The following is a 19461-nucleotide window of genomic DNA, read 5'->3' as shown; positions in this document are numbered from 1 at the left end:
ATTTCCCGCTGGGGTAAACTGCACTGAGCGGTTGAATGCGCTTACTCGATCCGCCATGTTTTTTGTTTTGAAGTGTCTTATTTTACCCAGAATGCATTGCAGTGTAGTCCTACTTAAGATAGTCAGAGTCTTAAGTGCTTTGTGCAACGGTCTGATTTAGATGTCTATCTGAAGTCTGACTATCTACTATATCTAAGCCATAGTCAAAGTCTATCTTTGTGAAACCGGCCCCTGATTATCAGCGAATTTAACAATATTCCATTAGTTATTCCATGTAGAAAGCTTGAATTGTCTACTTTTGAAACAAAAATTCAAAACGAAAAGAAACCGAGCCTACTCTCTGCTTATATTTATTTTAAATGCTTTACATGCATAAAAATGTGTGTTGTTTCTTTGACGGAATTGCTCAAATAAACATTTACATTTTTTTTTTGTTTTTAAATGCCACCATCACAGTCCTAAATATAATAAGATAACCTTGTTTGAAATACTATATTGGCTGGGTTAAATAGAATTGCATTACTAATAAGAGACTAAAACACAATTTTCATTAACTAAAACTAGACTAAATGTCATCAGTTTTCGTCGACGAAAACAGTCATGGATAACTGACTAAAATAAGACTAAAATGCTCAGACTTTTAGTCGACTGAAACTTGACTAGACTAAAAAGAGTATGAACGTGACTAAAACTAATAAAAACTAAAATGACAGCTTGACACAAAGACTAGACTAAAACTAAAATTAAAACAGGACACCAAAAACAACACTACTAGTAACAGTAATCAAGGAATGTTTTGCACACATTGTTTCACTACATTACCACAAGTAAGAATATTTACTCATATATATTTATTTATATGCAGCAATATAAAACATTGTAATTAACAGCAATATTTACCTACATAATATTGTGTACTAAAAATAAATGCATGCACACATACCGAAACATGAGAGGTGCTTTCCCATTCTTGTGCTTGACAAAAATCCCGTCCTGGCAAGAGCCGATAATCACATCTGTGCTCTGAGTGTCCTGTTCAGACACACGGAAGCAGCTTAAAATACAGTAGCATTCAATATTTATTCATTTAAATGGCTGTCAATAGCTTAAAATGATTATTAACCATTCTTTTTTTGTAGTTGATGCAATTCATCAATTTTGTGTGAAGAAAAACTTAAGCCTGGTGTCTTAGAAAAATCTACCATATCTTTCTTGACAAGCAGATTTATATCAAAGTGGAACACTTAGGGGTAGTTTTAAATCAATATCAATTAATGAATTTGTTCAGAAGTTTCCTTCATCATTTACTGTTAAATTAAACTGTTTCTGTATTAAAACATAATTAATTTCTTAAAGGGATAGTCTATGTCATGATTTACTCATCCTCATGTTGTTCCAAACCCATAAGACACACAAAATAAGATATTTTTTAATAAAATCTGAGAGATTTATGTCCATCCTCTGAAATTCTATCCACCCAAAACGTTCATAAAGAGATCGGTACAATAAATCCATATGAATCAAGTAGTTTAATCCAAGTCTTCTGAAGAGAACCAATGAGGTTCATTCTCGTGTTACATCTGTTCTTCATATAACGCGATCGTGTCTACTCAGAAAACCTGTATTAAACCGCTCCATTCATATGGATTTACTTTATATTTCAAAGCTGTTTTGAAAATGGGAATTGTTTAAAGCTCTGTTATAAATAAAGGTTCCTTGATTTGACAATCTCTTTATTAAAGTTTTGAAGCGTCAGAGTTTTGGGTGAACAGACTTTCAATGGAGGGACAGAAATATCTCAGATTCAATTGAAAAGTATCTTGATTTGTGTTTCGAAGATGAATGAAAGTCCCGCGACACGCAATAAAAGGCCTCTTTTCCATGTTAATCAGAGTGTTTGTCTTATCCAGCCGCGATGGCGACACGCCACGATTGTATTTTAGAAACGGTTTCTATTTTTCTGCGACGTCGCGCTGGAACAACAAACACAAAGTGTGATGATGATAATCTCAGGTGCTGTTTAGGGCTGGACCCGAATATTCTAATATTCGAATAATCGTTCGGTGGGTTGGTATTCGATTTGAAAATTTGACATTCGAATATTCGTATTTTTGTTTTTTTGTTTTTTTTGCACACCTGGATCCCCCACAAAACGGTTCTCATTCGCGCTTGAATAAGGCCGGCGACTCACTGGCTGCGTGGTGTGTCCGTTTTTATTTCGGCTCCCATGTTAACAGGTTGGAGTTTGCACACTGCCTGCATGAGACACGCGTCTCAGGCGCGGCTCGAACCACGCGGAAAACGTGCATGCTAGAAATAGAACCGACGGGAGTGTTCTCTGACTAGAGCAGAACAGCGGAGTTTGTATGGACCGAAGTGCTTGTGTTTTGGGTTAAGCTGCGTTGCTTTGACATTGTGGAAAATAGAATAATAGAAACAAAATGTATTAGCCTTTTTACCCGTTATTATCAATCTAAATTAATCTAATTTTTAATTTAACTTAATTTCGTTTTTCTTTATTTAAATTTCGTTTTTCTTTATTTAAATTTTGTTTTTTCTTTATTTAAATTTCGTTTTTCTTTATTTAAATTTCGTTTTTTATTATTTAAATTTCGTTTTTTCTTTATTTAAATTTCATTTTTTCTTTATTTAAATTTCGTTTTTCTTTATTTAAATTTTATTTTATTTTTTTAAATCTACCCTTTACTGTGTCAGCAATTTGTTAGTCAGAAAAATATTAGACTACCTTAAAAGTATTGCTTAATTTAACAGACCTGTGTGTGTGCGTTTTATATTTTTTACAGTCTATGGTTTTATATCACTAGTGCAGTGTCCGTTTTCGGAGAATATAAGCCCTGCCCGCGTGAGGCGCGCCGCTTCCCGCTCGCGCTGTTCTGTAGTTTACTAAAAGTTTAAATTCTGAATGTGTCGTCTCACGTGTCCATAAATTGCACCAAATGCGACACTGCACTCCCGTGTGAAGTCGATTGGATGAACGGTTCTCGAAATAATAATTATGCAAACGGACATACAGACACATAGAGATTCCTGCCTTTATTAGAGAGAAGAATATGTTCAGCCCCCTCTCTCCGAAGCTTCGAATATTCGATGTTCATTACTACCGAAGCTTCGAAGCTCAAAAAATGGTATTCGGACCAGCCCTAGTGCTGTTTATGTGCTTTATTTAATGTTAAAAGCATGCAATGTGACTTTGAATGTCATTTAGTGCTCCAGCTTTGAAGCTGTAAAAGCAACAATGGATAATTCACCTCAGATCTTGAAATTAAACAAATGGAAACAAGAACGTTCAAACCGTGAACAAACAAGTGAATTCTTTGACAAAGATTGTTTTAGTAACTCAGTAGCCTATGTATTTTTAATAATGTTTAATATTTGTGAATTTGATTATGTAGCAACTTATCCATTTTCTTGCGAGTGCCGTCAAGATTACTCTCTGGTGCCGTGAGACTCCGCCCACACGCTGCTCTGATTGGCTGTGAGTTTTGATTGATTTGGACGCATTCCGCAGTCGCGTCTAGTGTGGACATTGTCGCTGGAATCTTACTGCATCGCGTCTGGTTAAAACATGGTGTTACGGTTTGGAATGACATGAGACATGACATCATTTTTGGGTGAACTAACCCTTTAAGTGTATGCATTCATTTTGTGCACAACTGTTATTCATCAGCCCTTGTTATATTTCTTGTTTTGACAGCATTAGTACTGCATATTGCAAAATGTGTCAAGGGAATGTTTTATGAGGTAAACTGAATATTTTCTAACTAAACAGTCAGATTTATATTCCTGTGCACGGTTTGGCACAAAACAAATATGGGCTCTCCTTTGCCGATTTACCTTCGCTTGGACACTCTCCTCACCGTACCCCTCCATCTTCTCCACCTCCTGCATGTAGAGTAACTCCGCCTCTGGTGCAGAAAGACCTCTGGGAAACAACACACACACAAAGATCACATTCAACAATGTTGCGGTCATCTGATCGCTATTATCAGGCTCTTCCTCATTCTTATGGTGCATTACACAACAAACCATGTCAGAGGACTGCAATGCTTACATAGAGTTATGTAAAAGATATTTCAGCTGCATAACATGCCATTTTTGTCCCAAATATCACAAGTACAAAAATGTGATACTGACGTGTATCTATGTGAAATGTGAACAGTTCAATAAATAAGTTAATAACAGTTCACAGCAGTTTTTCATTTCTGAATGAACCAATGACTCAATGGCAAGTAAAGTGAATTATCCCTTTAATACGCATTTAATCTCATGGCATTATTTATGCAGTTGTAATTGCAGGGTAAATTAATTCATGCCACCACTAATCTGCAATAAACAGTCTGTAAACATATCTAAATACCAATTCAGTTGCAGCTTCTGGGAAAAAAAAAAAATCATGGCCTAAAAGCCTAAAAGTTTGTGAAATAAATTCTATGTTGAATCAAATAAAATATTTTTTTTCTAAAGCTACTTTTTTGTAATGTCTATGTGATCCTTTCTCATTTAACACAATGATGACTTTAAATTTGGATAAGAAATTTCCTCAAATGATGATGTGAGATTAATTAAAATGTAATTTTATTCAATTAAAGCTGATTAAAAAACATATTTTGTAATGCTCTTGAAGGACAATATTTGCAAATATTTCAAAACACGTCCCAGCCCAAACGTGTCGAACACATGCAAATCTGCTCTGAAGGATCTTTTCGAAACAAAACTTTTGCAGGAAAGCCAAGAGCATTTATGGTGCTGAGTCCAAAGCACTGGTCGTAAGTCATGTCAGGCGTTTGACAGCTGCCTTTGAAATTCTTTAACAAGTACCATCTGATAATCACGAGGACTCCTAACTGAACCTCCCTTAAGCCCGGGACACACCAAGCCGACGGTCGGCCGACTCAGTTTTCTCAGTGTGTTTCGCACCGTCGGAGTTTCTCGAGTTTTGCCACAGACTCGTCCCAGCATCTAGAACGCAACCGATGCTTTTTCAAGCGTCTCCATACTTGGAAAAAACGCGGAAAACTACTTTCAAACACGAAATATTTACGTACATATTTACAGCGGGTCTATTCGCACGGGATTAGTATCACCTGAGGTCATTTTTCCGGACCTTTTTACTGAAGGTAGAAGTCGCCGTAATCTTTACTGACATTAGGTGCGTTTCCATTACAGATTTGCGCAAAACTTTTTTTTCCTAAATATCGATAAAAAACTATTGCAAAATGACAGCGTTTCCATTAGCCGATGTTATGTGACTAAAACTTAATTTCTTCATCTCGCGATAATCACTCCAAAAATCATGGCAACAGTAGGTTGTTAGTAGGTTTATGTATCTCAGCCACTGCACTGGCCATTATTATTATTATTATTAATGGAAGGAAACGTATGTGTGTTATCCAATCATTAATGGCCAGGAAAGACTCTTATACTGTGAGCGGCTCATATGAGGAGTTTCTGGGTGTTTCTCACTCAGATCTGCGTCGAGGTCTTGATTGTGGCATTTATTTGAGGTTTAGAATCCATTATTCCTGTAATTCTTTTGTCTTTTATGAATTTAATAAAGAGCTCTGTCTCGTATTCTGTCCAAACACACCGCGTCATCTACGTCAGCTGACCTGTCAATGCACAAAAACTGTTTCAGTGCAGGTGTGCAAAATTTATTTTTCTAATTGCCTGAAAAACCTCCTCATGCGAGCGGAAAAACTTTTTTTGCGATAAATGGGAGTTTTTGCGAAATTGACGTGTTTCCATTGGGCGTATTTTCAATTCGCAATTTCAATTTGCGCAATTTGAAGGGTAATGGAAACGTGGCTATTGTCCAACATGATCACTGAGATGCACATTCAGACGGGACTAAAATCACAGAGAAGCTCTGGTAATAATTACTTTACCCGACCTCTCCATGTTACACTAGTCCCGTCCGAATAGAGCTTTAGTGAATGAGTCAGTGCACGAGAATAATAGCAAAACAGCGAGCAAAGAAGTCAAAACGGTACAGATAGACGCTGTTCTAACGTTACGTCATCTTACCTGAGTGCTTCTTGGCGAATATTTCAATATTAACATGAGCGGAGTGGAATAAAGAAAGTGTTTAGCAGGATTGATATTGAAAATGGTAAGCATGCACTGCTTTGTTTATGGTGTGTGTCGGTTTCCCATTTTGAATGACGAATATATCTGCAGAAATAGACAGCTGTCTCATTTACACGAACGCGCATGCTAGCTGACAGTCGCCTGTAGTTCTCTCGCTGTGCAGCTTTTTCCCCCGACGCGAGGTGACAACACAGTCGGCTTTCATCAGTGTTAGTTCTTTGGCGTCGGTTTGGTGTGTCCCGGGCTTTAAACAGTGGCGAACTATCTCAGTCTTTTCCAAATGGGAAAACAAGCACATTTCGCAGATGACTACAGCCTCTCACCGGTAGTTTTGATAGAGCATGCCGACTTTTTGAGTGGCCTCCTCCACAACCCTCTCGTCCTGTATCAATGGCTGAGAAAAGAGGAGAAACAGAGAGAATGAACAAGCTTATGAAATATCATGCAGTTTTTAAAGCGGGAAAAGAGACTGAAATGTTCAATGATTACTCACCATTGGAAACAGCACAATTTTCTGAAGGAAGTCCTGAGAGTCATATCGATTGAAGTCTCCCAGGTCAGCTAGAAGCAATGGACACACTTATATTTAGTGTTAGATTTAAAAAAAAGCCCCCAACTATAATGTAAACATGACACTGATTCTTTAATATCTCAAATTAATATTAATATTTCAGTTAACTAAATGTACTTTATCCAGGGTTATTATAGTTAACTAAAACTAAAAGGCATTTTCGTTACTTTGAAATAAAATAAACGTTAACTGAAATAAAATAAAAATATTCCTTTATTAAAGTTACATTTATTTTGCCAAAGCAACATTTCTCATTTTCATTTAGTTTTCCTTGCTGTGCTGAAATTATTCAAAGTTAAATACAAAATAAAGATTAAAAACTATATAGACATATTAAAAAAACACAACTAAATTAAAACGAAAACGGGAAAAGATAAAAACAAAAACTAATTCAAAATATATTAATAAAAACTATAATAGTATCTCAATGATACTATAATAACACAGCCATTATCTGAAGATGCACGAGTTTAATACTTATTATTAAGGATTTCTAAAACATGTTCGACTTATCAAAAACACAAATTAAATCAGTAGTTTATTTTGCAATTTGTTCACCATAGCAACCGCCTAGCAACACCCTAGCAACCACCCAGAATACCCTAGCAACCACCCAGAACACCTTAGCAACCCACTAGAAACACCCTAGCAACTTTTTAACTTTAAACTACTTTAAACTTTTTAAACTAATTTAAACTTCAAACTACTTTAAACTAAATTAAACTTCAAACTACTTTAAACTTCAAACTTTCTGGTCCAAACTTTCTCAAGCCAACTTAAAGTTTGTCTCGACAAACTTTTTAATCTAGTTTTATTTGATCTTATTAATGAAGACTGTGAGCCCACAATATTGCAAAATCATCTTCAACATTCAGGGCAATAGCACATCTAAATTTAGAAAAGCTTGAGACGTTTTGTTATGAAAGGAATCGATTTAGCCTTTGCAACAGTAGTAGTTCAACATTAACAGCATGTCTAATCAGCCCGCTAGAAATGTTCACAGCTATGCCGACAATCCGAAGCATCACCGTCGCGTGAAGCCTCCTTACACAGCAATGCTGGTGCACAAAAATAACTCCTGGCCTCATCCAAATGACACAAACCAAGTGAAGACAAAGGCCGTTTGACAGCGCAAATACAGTCGGGATATGATTTGTTTATCTGGTTGTGACAGTGAGTGATGTCAGTTATATCAGCGAACGAGATTCTTGTGTTGGGTAAACGCTAAAGCTGGGCGGCTTGATAAATGGGGCTCTGATTTTCTAGACTTACAGCCCGTAGAAATATAAAACCGTGCCTTCATGATGGAGTATCTAGAGCCGTGAACCAGACACTGGCCAAGCGTTATCTTAGGAATGTTAAAGCAAATGTTCTCTTGCAACATCAAGTTATGATTGAGTCTCAAAACATCTTTCACATTATATAAAAAAAAGACAGGATTTTTAGTGGACCGAATACCTAAATATGACTCAAACCCAAACATGAAGTTTTGAATAATAAAGATTTTTTTGAAAGAAAAGAAGTCTCTTCTGCATTACCAGGCCTGAATTTAACTGATCAAAAATACAGTTAAAAACAGTGAAATATTTTTACAATTTAAAATAGCTGTTTTCTATATGAATATATGTTAAAATGTAATTTATTCCTGTGATCAAATCTGAATTTTCAGCATCATTACTCCAGTCTTCAGTGTCACATGATCCTTCAGAAATCATTCTAATATAAGGATTTGATGCTCAAGAAACATTTATGATTATAATCAATGTTGAAAACAGTCGCACTACTTCATATTTTTGTGGAAATTGTAATATACTACCATTATTTTTTTTAATAGAAGAAAAATAATCAATTTAGTTCATTAAGGACATATTAAAATTGATCAAAAGTGAAAGTAAAGACATTTACATGCTATCCATTGAACTTCTATTCATTCAAAGAATCCTGAAAGGAAAAGTCTTAAAAAATAATAATTGAGCACCAATAATAATTGAGCATCAAATCCTCATATTAGAGTGATTTCTGAAGGATCATGTGACACTGAAGACTGGAGTAATGATGCTGAAAATTCAGCTTTGATCACAGGAATAAATTACAGTTTACTATATATTCAAACAAAACTGTTATTTTAAAATGTAATACTACTTTTACGGTATTTTTGATCAAATAAATGCAGCATTAGTGGGGAGAAGAGACTTCTCTCAAAAACATGAATAAATCTTAATCATTCCAAACTCCACCACAATCACTGTGTGTTTTCACTGATGACAGGAGCTTCATCTTTGAGTGAGCTACTCCTTTAAAGCCCAATTGAATGGAAGCAACCGAAAAGGATATTAATATTACAAATGCCCCACACACAAAAGATTAACGATCACCAGAGGTGGACAGTAACAAAGAACATTTACTTGAGTACTGTACTTAAGTACACTTTTTGAGTATCTGTACTTTTGAGTATTATTTTTTTTCTGGAAACTTTTTACTTTAACTTCACTACATTTGAAAGACAAATATCATACTTTTTACTCCACTACATTTCTGTCAAGGTCCTTGAGTAGAAAGCAGTAACGTCAGTCAGGGGATGATTTTGGTTGCAGGGGTTGCATCTGGTTTAAAATGAAAGTCCGGTTTTGGTTTGGTTCATTGTTTTGGAGCACACTAGCTTAATATATTCATACTAAAAGCCAAAAAGTCAGAAACTGAGTGCACTTATTCAATCCCACTACTGGAACTGTGTTCTAGAAATAAATGTGATATTGGTATGAGGGTTAGGTAGGCATAGATTCAGAGGCATAAGGTACTGTAAGTATTACACACAACAATGCAACAATAATAAAACAATGCATTGACACTTACTTTTTACTTTTGATATTAAGTACAGGGTTCCTGCAGGTTTCAGTTAGTCAAATTTAAGACCTTTTTAAGACATTTTAAGACCATAAAGATTGAAATTTAAGACCTACACGACGCATTGCCAAAAAAAATTAAAATCAAAGAATTCATTTTATTTCAATGAATTCAGTAATTGAAAAAGCATTAACTTAATTTACAGATAAAGCAATCACATGAGTAACCTTCCAGACCCAACAACGCGTGTCAGAGAAAAGAACAGAATCAGATATAATTTTTTTATAGAAAATTGTACTTTGCATATTATAGGCCTACTGTAAAAAACACATAATTAGTTGATTTTAGTTGATCATAGTTGATCATAACTAGAGATGAAATGGCATGAACATTTCATTTAATTATTATAGTGCCAAAAATGATCACTGTTATCACAGAATCCTGTTCAAAAAGTACTAATACTACACAATGAAATCAATTCAAAAAGTTTTGTCAAAAAACAGCAAATAACAAATAAAATTAGCATCAATACGCACTAACATAAACATTAAAATAATACGATTAAAAATGATAGCCAGATTTTAAAAGTGTCTTGCAACATGTTATATACTAACATGTACAAGTTCAAATAAAGGTGACAAAAAAGGTTTTTATAAAAAGATAAACCTCACATATTTCAGACTTTATCTTTTTTGACTCATTCTTTTTATAAAAAATGATTTACTGACATTTACAATACACTTTAGCTTATCTTTTATTATTAATAGTAAAATTTGGTCCGATTTTCCCGTGGCGTCTGTCGTTGCTATGTAACCATGCCCTGCGTCTCCACAATGATAAAAAAGTTTTAGTGGCTAATGGATTTCCACCGCCGAAAAACGCTTGCTGTAGCTCTGCTACAAGATTTATTTACGGAGAAGAGAAAAACACCCGTAGTGTTTGGGTGCACCCGCATCCTTCATGTCTTTTTTCATGTCGCTGTGCCTGGAAAAAAACGAGCGCGTCGCTTCAATTATAAGTGCGCTTACTGCGCGCCTACATTTGAATGAACTTGAACGCGAAAAAGACGCGATATGTGAACGGCCTCTTGGCGAGCGACTTAGATACTTTTTTGCTACTTTGTAATAACTTTCTGCGGCCAGCGTTTCTGGAAATGAACAAGGGTAAAATCTTTTTTAAGACCTGACTAAATGAAATTTAAGACCGCGGATGAAAAATTGCCTGTTTTTAAGACGTTTTAAGGCCTTAAATTTAAAGTTCAGAATTTAAGACTTTAAGACTTTTTAAGACCCCGCGGGAACCCTGTAAGTACTTTTAAAAACGAGTACTTCTGCACTTTTACTTAAGTAAAAATAGGTCTTTACAACTTTTACTTGTAAGGGAGTAATATTTGATCAGTAGTATCTGTACTTTCACTCAAGTAAGGAAGTTGTGTACTTTGTCCACCTCTGACGATCACTAAATCATCTGGAAACGGTGGGCATTAGACCTGCATAAACTCTGATATCTCACTAAATCCCTGAAATGCCAAACATAATATCAGGAAAAAAAAAACCTTGCACAGCCAAGCTGGCCAAATGGATGGCTTGCTCAATGGAGCACGGGATCTTCCCCTCCAGGACGTCTTTCTTCAGCTGGAGATAATACTGATATCTGCGTCAGAAACCAGAAGTGAGTAAAAGCGCGGTAACAGCACTGATGTGATCACTGTCAGACATGTTCGTGTCCTTTACCTGGTTATCTCTTGTTGTAACTGGGTGACAGTCGACACGTAGAAAACCACCCCAAAGTAAACGGTCGGCTCCAGCCCGTACTTGTCAAGCTGTTTCTTCAGCGGCTTCTCCAAATCAATCCATCTCTGCTGGTTTTGTTTGTTGTAGTACCAGAGGCTGAAGTACGTTATCTGGGGAATGAACAGAATTTCACTGATTGCTCTTTTACTCATGAGAAACAACAGGCTGGCGGGACATTCACGTGCTCGACTTCAAAAACTGGAAATACTCTCTAAGCTGTGAGGAAGACGACTATTTGGCAAAGCTACAAGCTGAGACACTTCAGATGCAAACATGAACTGCTTGAAATATGATTGGAATCACTTCAAAAAAGGAAAATATGACAATTCTGACATATAGACTGCATTAAATTATCATGAGAACATTATAATTGTGTGTTTAGGACATGGTTTTTAATGCTGTTTTTTATAATCAGGCTCTCAAAAATTATACACAAATTTGGATTTGGATTTATCGCCAATATATTGGTTATCAGCTTTCAAATATAAAGAATTATCGGTATCAGCCAAAATGTTTATATCAGTGCATCTCTAATTTTAACGTATTAGTAAATGCTGAAATTAACATTAACAAAGATTAATGAATGCTTTAGAAGTATTTTTCATTGTTAGTTCATGTTAACTAAAGCAGTTAAATAATGTTAACAAGTGCAAATCTTATTGTAAAGTGTTACCAAAATCTGAAATGAAACGGCAGAACCTTAAAATATACACTTTTAACTTATAGCATTTATACAATCTTGATGCTGAACTGGACATGATAATTCTGCTTTAATCTCAATCCTCTAAAATCTAATTTCCTGCAAGCACACAAATAGCAGCCACTTATTAAATCACTGCACTAGTGAACTTTATGCTACTAAACACACTGGGCGATACTGATACGATGTGGGGGAAACACTCAGACTTCTCAAAAGCAAATGACTGCATACAAACGAAGTGCACTTAGTCCAGGCTGAATTCTTGGCACACATGCATTTAGGGTGTTTGACAGCATTTTGGTTGCAGTCCTAGAATAGCCTAGACTCCAGACGGCACCAGCGAGCTAAAATAAACACACGCCCATGGTGTGTTAAGGTGATTTCGACCAGATTAAACCAAGTTGATGTCTTCGTAGCCAGAGGACGGCCAGCCTACCTCGCGTAACTCGAGTCTCTGCGCAACTGCCTCGAGACATTCCTGGCCCGTGCTCTCCACCGAAAGCGTGAACTCCACATACTCGCCGTTGAGCAGCTGTATGCGGGTAACCAGGCAGCTTTTGCTGGACACCGTGTATCTTCTGGTCCTCTTGAGTTTTAATCCGAACGGAAGGGGCATGTTGAACCGGTGCCGCAACCTTCCTCGAGCAGAATGATCTGATTCAGCTTTTCTCCGCGCTTAATCCATGGAGAGGTGCTGGATTATACAGGACTCCACAAGACAAACACATGAGTCCCTGGATAAAGACAAACCACAGCAAAACAGATTAGCAATGACCGCTTAGAGTGATAGCAGTGTTTATCTGCTCACAGATAAAAGGCAATGCAAAAATAATCAAATGCAACTAATCATGAGGCAAAAAGAAAGAGGGTTGTCTAATTTTACAGAGGAGAAAACATTTTATTGCTTGAACCCACATTCATCTGTCACTTAATAATAGGACTAATACTAATATTAGTGTTTGTTACGTAAACAACACTTCTGTGGTTGTTTATGCATTTACAAAATGGCTTGATAATACATATATGTTTGATGTTAGGGACATTTTTGTGTGATTTAAAATCTGTTTCTTGAAGTACACCGCTATAGGCATAGTGCATTTATTAAGACTGATTTTAGAAGCATGACATGAATCAAATTTACACAGATAACATGAGGCACGTGCACAAGCTGTCATACAGAAATCAGTCCGCAACTCAAAACCTGACTCATAATTGAGATCAATAACAGAATTCATATAGTTATGAACCGATCAGTCAAAAAACATATGGGAATATCCAATCATAATATTTCGAATTGTGTTATTAATAAAGTGAGCTATATATAAAAAATAACAATCCTCCACTATACTGTAGTTCATCTATTAATGACACTGAAAATAACAACATAAACAAAACATTAACAGAGCGTGATTTAGGCTTTTCCAGGCCATTTAAACCTAACATATCTGTAAAAAAATAAGCACTTTACTTTATAAAAGTACATCAATAATCTTAATCATCGGCCATTATTTAAAATAGATGAGTTTTTTAGCATTTACGAAACATAAACAAACACGAAAAATGTCTGACTAACTTTTGGAGCAACAAGTGACCGCAAAACCGCACGCATCCAAACTGGACTTCTGCACTTCATTAAATCAGACGACAAAGTCTCCAAACACACATTTAAACGTCTAAATACATGTGATTTATTGAGACGTCTTGAGTTTAATCGTAAATTAAGACTTTAAGAGCGCGCGCTGGCTAACACTGCTAACACTTCTGAGTAAAACTGAAAAAGAAGAGTTTGAACGGCTCTTTGCCGCTTACCTGCTGGGTTATCTGATTTATTATATCCTTAATTTATAGCATGGATAGTTTGTGGGGTATGAATTACGGTTTAAAATAATAATCCGATATTTGGTGGTTTATTTTTTCGGGATTGACGCATGTTTGAGGTTCCTCGGGTCACACTCCTGCTGCTGCGTCACATCCGCTAGGAATACCAGAGGAAAGGTGACCGGGATCATAATCATCCGCGGCTCTATTTTCTCTCACACCCATGAAGTCTGGACGCTTTTTCCCCAGTTTAAACACATCCACGAGGACTGTTTTTGATGGGGAACAGGTTTAAATTAATTTTAGATTTTTGTTGGGAGAAGCAAGATACGGTCAGATTTGATTGAAAATTGAGATAAGATTAATAAATTGAACAATAGTGCTGCGCCTCGATACAGCGCGCGCGTTACGTCAGGTGCGTGGAATGCGCGGAATGAGAGCAGCTGCTGTGAAGCCATGTGAATAATTGCAATGTGTGCTTTCTGAAAGGAGGTTTCGCAGTGATAAACAACAGGACTTTATCATCTTTTGCGGGTCTGTAATAAAGCAGTGTTATCTGTTAAACCTTTTAGAGAGCATTTAACTGAAGTTAGAGAACACTTATGTGATTTCATTCTCATGGACAATAAACATGAACCAAATGTGATTGCAAAAGCATTTAATCATCTATAAGCTATTCCATGCAACAAAAATACAGTAGTCTGTAAAAGTCATCTGAAATATAAAAATACATATGGTAACGGTTTTTCATTTCTCAGTAGTTAAAAAAGCAAAACACTCAGGAAACAATTAAATCAACAGGTGCTAAAAAAAAAAACTAACAATGTAAATTATATTGTGTATTTCAGTGTAACAAGTATTTAAACTACGCACAACTGTTTAAGCCACTCGTGGTCACTTTAAAGACAGCTTCAGCTTTATTATGTTTACTAAAGCATTCTATATGAATACTGCAAAAAAAAATGTTTATGTGCATTGTAAACTCAAACAAATGTAGACTGACCTCTAGTTATTGATGGTTGTTTGTGTGTGTGTGTGTGTGTGTGAGAGAGAGAGAAAGTGAGTGTGTGTGTGTGAGAGTGAGTGAGTGAGTGAGAGAGAGAGAGAGAGAGAGAGAGAGAGAGAGAGAGTGTGTGTCTTGGTTTGTTTGTGTGTGAGAGAGAGAGAGAGTGTTGGTTTGTGTGTGTGTGAGAGAGAGAGAAAGCGAGAGAGAGTGTGAGTGTGTGTGTGTGAGAGAGAGAGAGAGAGAGAGTGTGTTGGTGTGTGTGTGTGTGAGAGAGAGAGAGCGAGAGAGAGTGTGTGTGAGAGAGAGAGAGTGTGTGTGTGAGAGAGAGTGAGAGAGTGAGTGTGTGTTGGTGTGTGTGTGTGAGAGAGAGAGAGTGTGTGTTGGTTTGTGTGTGTGTGTGAGAGAGAGTGTGTGTTGGTGTGTCTGTGAGAGAGAGAGAGAGAGAGAGAGTGAGTGTGTGTTGGTGTGTGTGTGAGAGAGAGAGAGTGTGTGTTGGTTTGTGTGTGTGTGTGTGTGTGAGAGAGAGTGTGTGTTGGTGTGTCTGTGAGAGAGAGAGAGAGAGAGAGAGAGAGAGAGAGAGAGAGAGTGTGTCTTGGTTTGTTTGTGTGTGAGAGAGAGAGAGAGTGTTGGTTTGTGTGTGTGTGAGAGAGAGAGAAAGCGAGAGAGAGTGTGAGTGTGTGTGTGTGAGAGAGAGAGAGAGAGAGAGAGAGAGAGAGAGAGAGAGAGAGAGAGTGTGTTGGTGTGTGTGTGTGAGAGAGAGAGAGCGAGAGAGAGTGTGTGTGAGAGAGAGAGAGTGTGTGTGTGAGAGAGAGTGAGAGAGTGAGTGTGTGTTGGTGTGTGTGTGTGAAAGAGAGAGAGTGTGTGTTGGTTTGTGTGTGTGTGAGAGAGAGTGTGTGTTGGTGTGTCTGTGAGAGAGAGAGAGAGAGAGAGAGAGAGTGAGTGAGTGTTTTGATGTGTGTGTGTGTGTGTGAGAGAGAGAGAGAGTGAGTGAGTGTTTTGGTGTGTGTGTGTGTGTGTGAGAGAGAGAGAGAGAGAGAGAGAGTGAGTGAGTCTGTTTTGGTGTGTGTGTGTGAGAGAGTGAATGTGTGTTGGTTTGTGTGTGTGTGTGTGTAACAAATAAAAAAGCTCTAAAGATGGACATCTTTCAAAGTTCTGAAAAAATCTGCTGTATCAAGTATATCACTGAATATGAATAATGCCGCTTCACAAACTAAAACACTCCAGTAAAAGTCACAGCATGAGTTTTGAACGACTACATAAACAATAAACCACATTATGAGCAGAAAAATTCAGGAAAGCACCGAATGCCGCACATAACATGCTGAAAATACTGTAATGGCTTAGAGTATAACAATCGATCCCTGGAAAACACACAGCCTTTTCCTTTCATAACATTAAAAAGAGTTAAACCTGATATTCTACAGAAAGAGTTACAGTGTCTCAAAGAAAAAAGAAATGTGCTTTTGCAAATGTTACGACTGAACAAAGTGAACTAGAACTCGTCATCACTGATGGCGCCTCTCGTTTGCTCTGGTTCGAACACTTCCTGTTGAGTCTCTGACACACTTAACGACTCCGCCATGATTTTCCCAAGTTCATCGACCTGTTCCAACTCTTCGTTCCTGGGGTTTCCACCAGCACAGGTGGGATGTTCATCATCACTCAGGAACTCCTCGTCCAGGCTGTGGTTTACAGGTGTGGCAGGACTGATGTCCTCGGTCTGTCCTCGGCCCTCGTTAAACACGTTATGAAGAAGATAATCAACATCATCTGAAGGCAGGCGTTCCTCTTCTGCGCCCAGAGACGGGATGGAGGCGGCGGGAGGACTCTGCAGGTCCTTCTCAAGATTGTCTAGAAGGTGCCGCATTTTGTTCTGTTGGGAATATTAGAGAGATGGACGGCTGTGAGTGTGAGGAAGGAAGGAGTTCTAATCAAAGCCGCTTTAAAGGTGCAGTGTGTAATATTTAGGAGGATCTGTTGACAGAAATGCAATATCAAATACATAACTATGTTTTCAGTGGTGTATAAAGACCTTACTTAATTAACCGTCATGTTACCTTAGAATGAGCATTTCTATCTACACACACCGCGGGTCCCCTTACATCGACATGTTTCTACGGACAAACGCATTTCGTCACTATGTTGTTCTTCGTGCAAGGAAGCTAGCGAACAAAAACACTGACACAATGATGAACACGTAACAATAATATTCGCAAATTTAACATATCGTTTTGCTGGATAATAAAGTAAACCTAATTTCTTAATTTATCTTTGTAAAGAAACCTCATTGCTTAAATCTTCTGTCAGCCACCGTAACTTTTGTTGGTTGCAATTCGCACTCTCACCACTAGATGCCACTAAAAATCAAACCTTTTCACCTTTAAAGTTAGAATAAAAGTCAAGTCAAGTCAAGTCATCTTCATTTATATAGCGCTTTTAACAATGTAGATTGTTCCAAAGCAGCTTTACATTGATAAAAGGAATTTAAAGTAAAGTGTTTTGGCAGCTCTAGAATAAAGTTATTGTCCAGCTAAAGTTTGATTCACTTCCGTCGCAACGGTCATTAGTTATTAACTTAGGGGCCGCTAACACGACACCGTTCTAACAGAAAACTCTTAAGTTCTTTCTGCGCAAACTTCAAAAACGCGAACCTGTGAGAACGCTGATGGCGTGCACATTTGTATTACGAGTTCAGTCTATAGGTGTGTGCGTTTGAATATATGTGCGCACTTCTCATGCATTTCTTCGATATCCGCAAACAGTGATTGACTGTCACACAATTCTGTGGCTGGTCATGTGACACCTACAACTCAGGTGATTGGTTAAAAAACTGCTTGGTATTGAGTGTCTTTTAATGAAATGTTTATGATTTTTATGTTGCTTGCAAAAAAATAAAATATAAAGAAATAAATAAATATACACACTGCTGTTCAGTTTTCTTCTGCTCACCATGGCTGTATTTATTTGATCAGAAAAAACAGTAATATTGTGAAATATTATTTCAATTTAAAATAGCTGTGAATATATGTTCAAATGTAATTTATTCCTGTGATGAAAGCTGAATTTTCAGCATCATTACTCCAGTCTTCAGTGTCACATGATCCTTCAGAAGTCATTCTAATATGAGGATTTGATGCTCAAGAAACATTTATGATTATTATCAGTGTTGAAAACAGTTGAGCTGCTCTTTGAACTCTGTCAAATCTTTTGCTACATTATAAAGTTCTTTACTGTCACTTTTGATCAATTTAATGCATGCTTGCATTACTACATTACATTGCATTGCATTACATACTATAAAAATATTAATAAATATATTTAAAATATCATTAAAACCAATAATGAGGAAATTGTTTGTGCTTTTCCTAATTTTAAATCACTTTATATAAAAGCATCAGGCTAAAGGTAAAATAAATGTAAAATTCAAAGTACTCACCTCATTTAATCGATGTCTGTTCATATCAATGTGCCGTTCAAACAGTCTCTTCAGTACCCTATAAAGGAGCGCTAGACTGATCAGAACCAAAAAGTGACACAAAAAATGCCTTGCAATTTGCCTCCACGCATTAAAACGATCTCACACACCTGTCAGAGTAAAGGCCCTGAGTTAGGATCTCATTCGTCACGTCTGCAATGAACTCCAGGTACATCAATTCTTCCTCCCTGCCGAAAAGAACAAGTTCAGAAAGTCCACAGAGTGACACAGGAACATGAATAAACTGACAATACAATTGATTGTTATAATTGTATTCTTGCATTGTATCAAAAAAACTAAATCAAGACTTTGTCAAAGAGCATAACAATATTAAGTGGGATATTAGCTGTTTAAATGCCACATTAGTGAAATATTTCATGCATTTCAGAGGTCTAATACATGACACTCACTCTGCTGAAACTTTCCTCATTATGGGGGATCTCATGCCTTCTGGTGAAACCCTGAAACAAAAGAAAATAGACTTTTCTCTAATGTATTATAGTGTAAAAATGCAAACGAAAAGCCAGCAAATATATAACTAACTTCATCTGTCTCATACTGTTTTGGTGAGCTCATTACATTTTTTGGTAGCAAAAGTGTGCCGAATATATATATTTTATATATATATATATATATATATATATATATATATATATTATAAAAACATGTGGCATTTGTGTTATATACAGAATCTTTTACCTGGAAGATGAGAGAAGAAAATCACTGTCCTTAAACCTGTTCGTCTTGCCAAGATGTCTAAATGATTCTTCATCCGACCACTCGTGATCAAGAGCAAATGTCTGCAAAAGGACAAAAATAAGCTAAGAAGACGCCAATGTGTTTATATTTGAGCTTTTCTTTGTTTAGATTTAAGCTCACTCCGGACATTCATCAAAAAACTTAATCAAGTGCATTCTGGGATGCTTTTAAACACAAACTGAAGGGGGAACATTTGTGATGATGCTTTTCAATCACTATCCATGTCAACTTAAATAAAAGAGACGGATGGATGGATGGATGGATGGATGGATGGATGAAAAGGTGTGTGAGATGGATGGATGGATGATGGATGGATGGATGAAAAGGTGTGTGAGATGGATGGATGGATGGATGGATGGATGAAAAGGTGTGTGAGATGGATGGATG

The 19461-nt window shown here is 36.8% G+C and overlaps 2 protein-coding genes across 3 annotated transcripts in view; both read right to left on the bottom strand.

Annotated features, from left to right (window-relative positions):
• The window catches only part of ptpn21 (protein tyrosine phosphatase non-receptor type 21), a 39305-nt gene extending 25292 nt beyond the window's left edge, over positions 1-14013 (bottom strand). The window contains exons 1-8 of one of the 2 annotated variants that reach the window (XM_084096433.1): positions 13826-14013; positions 12453-12750; positions 11257-11426; positions 11079-11176; positions 6602-6669; positions 6432-6502; positions 3856-3943; positions 944-1032 (exon numbers count right to left, since the gene is read on the bottom strand). In XM_084096433.1, coding sequence (XP_083952559.1) covers positions 944-1032; positions 3856-3943; positions 6432-6502; positions 6602-6669; positions 11079-11176; positions 11257-11426; positions 12453-12632 — 764 coding nt within the window. In that variant the 5' untranslated portion in view covers positions 12633-12750; positions 13826-14013. The remainder of the gene's footprint in view (positions 1-943; positions 1033-3855; positions 3944-6431; positions 6503-6601; positions 6670-11078; positions 11177-11256; positions 11427-12452; positions 12751-13825) is intronic. The other variant, XM_084096434.1, reaches the window with a different exon arrangement.
• A 462-nt stretch (positions 14014-14475) lies between these two features.
• spata7 (spermatogenesis associated 7) overlaps positions 14476-19461 on the bottom strand; it is a 9712-nt gene continuing 4726 nt past the window's right edge. The window contains exons 7-11 of the mRNA XM_084096439.1: positions 19015-19115; positions 18726-18776; positions 18426-18503; positions 18277-18334; positions 14476-16713 (exon numbers count right to left, since the gene is read on the bottom strand). Of these exons, the coding sequence (XP_083952565.1) occupies positions 16333-16713; positions 18277-18334; positions 18426-18503; positions 18726-18776; positions 19015-19115 (669 nt within the window). The 3' untranslated portion in view covers positions 14476-16332. The remainder of the gene's footprint in view (positions 16714-18276; positions 18335-18425; positions 18504-18725; positions 18777-19014; positions 19116-19461) is intronic.

The sequence above is a fragment of the Abramis brama genome (assembly GCF_963993115.1).
Source record: "Abramis brama genome assembly, chromosome: 21".
Lineage (NCBI taxonomy): Eukaryota > Metazoa > Chordata > Actinopteri > Cypriniformes > Leuciscidae > Abramis > Abramis brama.
The sequence above is the reverse complement of the archived record's forward strand: the minus strand, read 5'-3'. Positions and strand labels throughout refer to the sequence as shown.